General features: G+C 32.9%; 1 protein-coding gene across 1 annotated transcript; it reads right to left on the minus strand.

Annotated features, from left to right (window-relative positions):
• Positions 1–5,249: 5,249 nt before the first annotated feature.
• Positions 5,250–7,858, minus strand: LOC129880436 (probable carboxylesterase 11). The gene is made up of 2 exons (XM_055954471.1): positions 6,975–7,858; positions 5,250–6,075 (listed from the first exon to the last, which is right to left on the minus strand). The coding sequence occupies exons 1-2, from the start codon at positions 7,637–7,639 to the stop codon at positions 5,532–5,534; spliced, it is 1,209 nt and encodes a 402-aa protein (XP_055810446.1). The 5' UTR covers positions 7,640–7,858; the 3' UTR covers positions 5,250–5,531.
• Between the last annotated feature and the right edge of the window lie 957 nt (positions 7,859–8,815).

The following is an 8,815-nucleotide window of genomic DNA, read 5'->3' on the forward strand; positions in this document are numbered from 1 at the left end:
ATGATTTGGACCTTCTATAAATATGTTCGATCTTCAAAAATGTCGGAGAGTACTTCATTATGTTGGGTTGATCTACGGACAAAACTCCATTGTTCAATTCGTTGAAGAACTGTGTAATCTCCACCGATGCTTTCTCCAATGCTTATAAAATATCTTCAAAAAATTATGTAATCCTCCCATTTTTAGTTGTAGGGGGTAGACAATATAAGTGCAAATGAGCTCTTTTGCCTCATTTTGATTGGTTCATGTAAGCTATCAAACTTACTTCCCCCGTTTCATATTAGTTGGTCACTTTATTAAAAATATACATCCCAAATTATTTATCTACTTACTAAATTAAAATAAAATTAATTAAAAATTTCTATTTTACTCTCACAATTAATACTCTTTGGAAGCCTAAACAATTTCAATGTGAAGAAGTTCCAATGATATTTATTCATATGCCTTATGATATTAAATATATTTTTCATAAAGTATTTTGATGTCCATCAAAATGGATAAAGAGAACATTAGTAAAATTAACCAAATTATTTATGAAATTTTAAGTACTGTGTAAAATGAAATGTGATCAACTAATATGGGATGCAGGTGTGTCATAATTACTATGAGATAAAGTTGTTTGTGATTTGTCAAAACGTGAGACAATTGACAATTTTTGACTGATTCTAAAATTTAATTGAAATTGCCACATCATTTAAACATATGACATCATCTTGTTGGTATTATTTGTCTTGGGATGCCAAGTCACCTTGACATGTGAAATAAATTTTGAAATTGAATTTAATAAAATAAATTTATTTATTTATAAAATTCAAATTAATTATTGAATTCAAACGAACATAAATCTAATTCAAATTTTATATGAATTTAACCCAATAAAAGTTTTGTCTACAATTACGTTTTCCTATTTGGAAATTAGTTATAATATGAAACAAGGGGGGAAAATATAAACAAACAAAAAAAAGGGAAAATGGTCAAATATACACCTGTACTATTGAAAATAGTTTAAATATATCATTTGTTATACATTCGGACTAAATATACCCCTCATGTTATACTTTCAATTCAAAAATATCTCTCTCATTATAATTTGGTACAAATTCGCCCTTAATTTTAACGGAATAACACTTGAAAAGCTCAAAACTTAAATAATTCATTCTCAATTTTAAATATTGATTTCTTTTAAGAAAAAATAAAATTTTCAAATACTAATTTGAGTTTTTTTCTTAAAAATGACAATACAAAATGCATTGCATAATTTTAAGTATTAATACATGAAATTTCTAAATACTAATTTAAATCTTTTTTTCTTACAAAATGATAAGACAGAAAATGCTGCAAAATTATTTTGCAGCTTATCGTTTTGTAAGAAAAAAAAGAGTCAAATTATTACTTAGAAATTTCAAGTATTAGTATTGTATTGTCATTTCTAAGAAAAAAATTCAAATTAGTTCTTGAAAATTTATTTATTCATAAAAAAATCAGATATTTAAAATTGGGAATGAATTATTTAATTTTGAGTTTTTCAGGTATTCCTCCGTTAAAATTAAGAAAGTATAATGAAATGGGTATATTTAAACCGAAAGTATAACATAAAGGGTATATTTAATCCAAAAATATAACAAAAGATATATTTAAACTATTTTTAATAATACAAAGATATATTTGATCATTTTCCAAACAAAAAAAATAACAGCAAAATCAATAGGGGCAGACGTCTTGAAAACACGAACGTGTCCCATGAATAAGTCAAAATCTCTTCAAACATATACTTGACGGGAATGAAATGGTACTACTCCTTCGATCTTATTTACTTATCAAATATTTTTTAATTTAAGCTTTTTATGTATTAATTTTGACAAATCAATAAAGGATAATTTTTTTTATTTTCTGTTATACCCTCAATTTATTAACATTGAATTAATGTCTTTGAAAAATATAGTGAATAAATATATTAAACTCTATCAATTAATAGGGGTAAAATAGTAAACTCACTATACCAATTATTATTTTTTAATAGGTGTGTCATGTCAAAATTTAACAAGTAAAAAGAAATGGAGGGAGTAGTAAATCCTGCTTTTATTTTCTACAAGATTGATAGTTTGAACAATTCTGGAAACTAAGGCTGCAACAGCAAAGAACGTAACGGGTCAAACAAAAGTTAATTTTCCTCTTTGTTAATGGATAATTTAAACCCATTATGTATTATTTTTCATCGAATTTGAGCTGACTAAACTCAGCAGTTTCTATTTGACCACACAATGAAATTCAAGAATGTTCACATAGGAGAACATTCAAATCAGAAAATGTCATCTTTGATTCTTGAGATGGCTGGCATATTTCTGTAGTCAACTACTCATCTTTTCAGATTAACCAACATAATGACAAACTCTTATATGCTTTAATGACACAATATTTCGTTCACGAGTATACATCATTCTATACTCTTAACAATGGCAAGTATAGAATTAAAAATGAGGATATTCGAGACAACATGAAAGTGATTTCGGTGGAGACAAGACATGTGAAGTGAGGTTTAGATGGTTCGGGCGTGTGATGAGGAGATGCACGAATGCCTCAAGTTCGAAGATGTGAGAGGTTGGTTGTGGATGAATTCAGTAGAGGTAGAGGTAGACCGAAGAAATAAAAATGTGATTAGATATGACATGACACGATTGCAGCTAACCAAAGACATGATCTTAGAGAGGAAGGTGTGGAGGACACGAATTAGGGTAAAAGGGTGCATATATACTAGTAGGTAAGAGTGTATTGTCTTGTTGCCCTAACTAGTAGTCGTAGTACTACTCATGTAATTTCTTGTTCTTCGATTTATGTTACTATCTGTTGTTTCGTATAGTTTGATTATAAGATTATTGTTGTAGTACTATTCTTCTACTATCTGTTGTTTTCGTTATTATCTATTGTTTCTTGTACTTTCATTACGTCTTTTTTCAAATTGTCTTCAGTTGGGGATATCGGAAATAGCCTATCTATATCTGACCTCTAAAGTAGAGGTACAAATCCTATTATATGGGACTACACTGGTCATATTGTTGATGTACGTTGGCCGTGTCAAGTAACTAACTTCAAAAATAATGAACACCTTACATACTGATGGTGTAAGCATTTCATTTCTTCCATTGGCAGTGAAAAAGCGGAATGACCTAGGAGACCTCTCTACTTGGTTTTGTTTGTCAGTTGTACCTTCTTATTCATCACTTTACCAATTAAACCCTTAAACTCATCATAATACAAATATTTTATATCCATTTGTCCATTGACCGAGCTTATATGGCATTAATATTGCTTAAGTTGGAAATTTGCGTGATTAAATGCGTTGGAAAGCGAGTTAGAACAATATTTTTACTTTTAAAAAATCAATTTAACAAAATTTTAAAAAAAAGAACATCTTCTTTAACCCTCCCCACCCACCCACCCGCCCACAATTTTTTTCTTCTGCCCAAGCCCTCTCTCCTCCGACCCTCACCCCAGCCCCTAACTTTCTTCTTTCTTCGGCCCTTTACTTTCTTAGTCATCAAATTTATCCACCACATCCACTCTTCTTCTCCTTTTCTTCTTCATTCCATTCTAATTTTTTTCATACAAATCAGTCAAAATCCCTTTGTTCTGCACCCACCCCACTTTTTCTGAAATTTTCTTTTTTTAAGTTTAAAAAACATTGAGATTATTATTTTGTTAGTTGATTTCAGAAAGGAGACGTGGATAATGTGAAAGGTGATTGTTAGTAAATGGTCTGATGGACCCTTGTACTTGTATGAGATTATGGACCCTTTTATTTAATCATTTGCCAACTAAACTCTTAAACTCAATTAAAATAAAAATTTTAAACCCCTTCAACCATGTGTGTAGCTTACTCTCCTTTACATAAATGACATGGCATATCCATATTACATATACTAATGCCATGTCATAATATCTTCATAACTATTTTTTAATTATTAAGCAAAAATGTTAAATAAAAGGCAAAAATAAAAAGTTTTCCGTTTTTAAAAAATAAAATAAAATTATTGTTTCTCTCACCTTTCCTCCACCTCCTCCAACCCACCATCACCATCGTCATTCCCCTTATTCTTTTCTTCCTCATTTTTCTTCCCACAAAAAAGAAAGCTACATTCAAATCTACAAATCTGAAGAAAGTTTAGGAGTCATTACTTTGTTAGAAGAAACTGAAAGAAATTGGACAAATTTGCTAAAATAGATGGGGAGCATTTTTGGGGTCTTCCTCGAAGATGAAGAAGAAGAAGAGCACACATAATTAAAAATAGATCTCAAATCCGTAGAAAGATGGTTGAGATCATGAAAAAACAAGCAAGTTTATGTGAGTTGAAAAAATTGGTTACCAAATTCATCCCTAAATCAATTGGCAAGGAAATTGAAAAAGCAACTTCCAGCATCTTTTCCCTACAACATGTTTATATTCCAAAGTTCAAGATTCTTAAGGACTTCAATTTGATTTTGGCAATCTGATGGAGGTTTATGGTGATACATCTAATGGAGAAAAGATTTGGTTAGAAAATTTTGAGAGTAGAAAAGCCGCAGAAGATGCCTTTTTTTGTTCAACAATTGTGAGTGAATAAAAGGGGAAGAAGATGATTCTTAATTAGGTAAAAATTGATATTTGTTGTCTTTTTTTTGAGGTTTCACGCGCACAAAATATGTGTATCACACACACTTTGGACAAAAATGCGGCATAGGATGATAGGTCAAAAAAAGGGTCTGAAATACTGAGTTTCAATGAGTTCAAAGTTCAGTTAGCAAATAACTAAGTAGAAGAAAAGATCCAATTTTAAAACTTCATTGATAACCTTGAAAATAACAAATGGTCTTGTGAATTAATAAAATTAATTAAATTTTTTGATTGGGATTCATTGGGCTTGTGGCGGTGAATTTGTATAGTTGAATTTACAAGTTAAATGGGAAAAATTTTATCTATTGAGTATGAATTTGGTGCTCAATTTGTGACCAAATATGAAAGGATGGCTATTTGAAAATTTTCAAAATTGATCTATTTGATTTTTTTAACACTTAATTTCTTATAATAACATTTAAAATGACGTAAAATTCCATAGGTAATCAAGTCTATTACACGCACATTGGGTGAAGGAGAAAAAGGCTTAAAATGTTGTGTTTTGATAGGTTAAAGAATTTAGTTGGTAAAGTTATGAGTAAGAGGGTTTAATTGACAAATAGAGCCCAAGGTTCTCATTAAATGGTCCCCCAGGCAGCTGAAACCGTAAAGGGGAACACATTACATTAAAGAGCAAATTTACATTAATTTTCAGTGTTTCCTCTGAAGTCTTAAGCTATGTACATCACTACAATCTACAAACCGGTATATAAAAGAATGATCATGAACTAATAAATGAAACGATTTACCCCTTAAACTTCTAAAATGGACAAAAATTCGAAACAAAATTCTCATTTTGCAACTACATATGTAATGAAAGGAGGTTGGCAGACAGCCTTAGAGCAGGAACCTGTGTCATCTCCATTCTGATTCTTTTCTGAACTCAATATGAAAATTCATTGCCTCTGAGGGATATATATTTTTTGACCCATATTGAGATGTCCTCTAAGCAAGCTTGAGCTTTAGGCGTTTTCTGAAGGACGCTAAGGGTAGCAAAGTCATGCACAGCATCCTTGTAATCAAGAAGAGGGGCATCAACATTCACTCTTCGAAGTTCCTCTGAATAAGCAATAGCTCTGTCTCGCATCCAATCATACTGTGCAACCACTGTAAGTGTTGGCGGCATATGCTTTAAGTCCAAGGGTGTCTCTTTTCCTGGTATAAGGGGATTTGCCGCTAGATGGTCCAGATTAAAATCTGTTTCCGGGAGGAAAAGTTTCCAAGCAAGAATGCATGTAGCTTTATCATAGATGTAAGAGTTTGCCAGTTTAATCTCTGAATGTGTAGGAATATTGCCGATAAAGAAAGGGTACATTAGAATTTGAGCCACAACTGTTATAGGATCCAAAAGTTTCCCTGCCTCAACAGCATATCGTGCAACATAATTCACGATGTTGGCTCCACAGCTTACTCCAAGGAGGACACACCTATAAGATCAGATTGAACCAAAGTTACAAGCACTTTCTAGTATATTCTCCTCAAGTCATGATCATTTCCATCTCTCATAAGCAATTTAACAAATTAACATGTATAGTGTAAAAGGAAAGAAATTTGGGTTCATTTTTGCTTCTAAAGATCACCTAATAAACAGACAATATTCAAAAGGAGAAGCAGGTTTTTGAGGAGGATCATTTATCTTAGTTATGATTTCATAGTAGAGTCTGGTCCTACCATACGGAATTTGTCACGCCATCTCACTACAACTCTAATTTGGCCTCTCAAAACTCCCTGTTTCCCAGGCCTGGAGACTTAAAACACCATTACACGGTCATATCTGTTTAGCTTACTGCTCAGGGAATCAAAGGTAAACAGCATTTTCAATAGTGGGGACGGGGGAAGAGGGGGGGGGGGAGTAAATCACTAGTACTTTGCGTAATTAGATGCATGTTTTTGCATAATCCTAGAGATGATGTGCTCCATATTAAGGAAATTATTCCTCAAACAACTACCTCTACTATCCAAAATAGAAGCTGAAATTACTTCGCTTAGCTGGCACTCCCTCTGTTCTATTTTATATGACACTTTTCGTTTATTCAAAAAGACCGACACATATCTATGTCTGAAGCCTCTCTAGCTTTAAGTTTCTCATCTTATCTTTAATGAAATGCTCCTTCATCCATAGAAATGTGATGGCATTTTAAGATCACAAGTTGGAACATCACACTTTCTTTCTTTAACTCCGCAAACACCACCGTATAAAAATGAAGTCAGCAGGAATACTAAATCGAAACTAGATAAAGGAAGAAATCAAAACTACTAGTACTGATTTACTATTCCAAAACCTTCAATATGTATAACAGAAGAATCAGTAACCGAAATTATATACCTTGAAGGGTCTAGATGAGCTGCTAACCAAGGCTCAACCATAGAAGCCCCAAATCCATCCACAATTTGCCTTCCCCTATGCTTCCCTCCATTAACAATCCTCTTATCCAAACTCGATCTACTACATTCCGCCAAGTTAGCTTGCTTCCCTAACCACTTAATCGCCGCAACCCCATCTTCAAACGCAGCGGGAAACCGACTCTCGGGTGCCAACCTATACCCAACAGCAATGACTATAGCATCACAAGATTTCGCCAATTTCGTACAAAAACTATCATTAGAAACTGTATCATTACCCCCAGTCACCCAAGCACCACCATGAAACTGTAAAATCACCGGCAATTTCTTGCAAAATTTTCCATTTTTATTATCGGGTACATAACCCCCATAAACCCCTTCACCGGAATCCGAATTTCTCGACGAAATGAGTGCAGATTGAGGGAGGAAGATTCTGAGGGAGAGAGAAGTACAAGGATCAATATGAAGGTCCTTGGTTGCAACTCCATCGTTAGAGAAACTAGGGTTAGAAGTGATAATGGATTCATCGGCGCGTGAAACGACACCGTTAAAAGGGTGTGAAATTGGGGGTTGGATTAGAGTTTGTAATCGGCGATTAAGGTTGTACTTGAAGAGTAAGCTATAAACTTTGACAATTAAGCTCGGCATATCTCCTCCGATGAGAAGAAGAAGAAGAACAAGAAGAAGCTTTCAGCAGTAGTACAAAGGGGATTGATTTATTTATTTATGTAAGAATTAAGGAAAGGCGTTGAAGATTATTAGAAGCGTTCCACCGCCGGAGAGGAATTTAGTTGAGAAAGAAAGAAATGGAAGATTCCATTGATGGAGTAGTTGTTCTAACGTGTGGGCGTCAGCCATGAATCACTATTCAATATGGCGCCGGATTTATTTTATCTTTCAACTTTACAATAGGTTTAGTACATCGAACTATTTTTTTTTAATATTACATGTCATGTCACAATTAGTTTAATGCAATTTCAAAGAAAAAAATAGTTTAACACTATTAATACAAAAAAAAAATTAAAAAATAACTCGAGAAAATAAGATTTCTTTCCTATTTAATTTTTAAAAAAAAATTCCTAATCTCTGTCACAACCTCTGCTTTTGGATGGACACTCTGTAATGAGCATTGTGTGCGCACTAGATAAACTCTCCACACATAGAAAATGCAAATCGCATGCAAACCACATATGAAATGCAAACTGTATTAAGCAAACCCTATGTAATAGACTCAACTCAAAGGGCATTGAGGAAAATCGATCCAGGGCTTTCGCGCAGCTGCTATGCTCTTGCTTCTTGCCTTATCTTACTTAGTAAAACAACATCGACTACATCGCCTTTCTCAAAGTTCTCTAGCAAGGGTGAAGTGACGACCCTTTATTTTTAAATTCTTTAGGTGTAAAAATGAGGATTTTTATTTATTTTTACGTAGATCCACCCTTATACTCAAGTTAAAAATCAATGATATCATGAATCTTGAAATGGATGCCATAAAGTGAGTGTGAACGTTTGTTCTTTGTCTGCACGTAAAAATAAGTCGTATAATTAAAGAGATAAGTATTAAAAATGTGTTTGAACTATTATATTTTTTTTGAATTTCATATCTAAATTGTTGAGAGTGTAAGTTTCATACCTAAATTATCACTTATTAGTTTGAGAAACATACCTCTCTCATTTATTACATTCTCATCATGATGCGTGTACTACACTCTCTTTTATTTTAAAATTTTTTTATCACACTACACTCTACATCACGAGCCAGGTAGGTTTGGAGTGGCTGACTAGGTTATTTAATGTCATCTTTAGGACAGCAACGATGCCCGA

Source organism: Solanum dulcamara, chromosome 2 (assembly GCF_947179165.1).
Source record: "Solanum dulcamara chromosome 2, daSolDulc1.2, whole genome shotgun sequence".
In the NCBI taxonomy this organism is placed as follows: domain Eukaryota; kingdom Viridiplantae; phylum Streptophyta; class Magnoliopsida; order Solanales; family Solanaceae; genus Solanum; species Solanum dulcamara.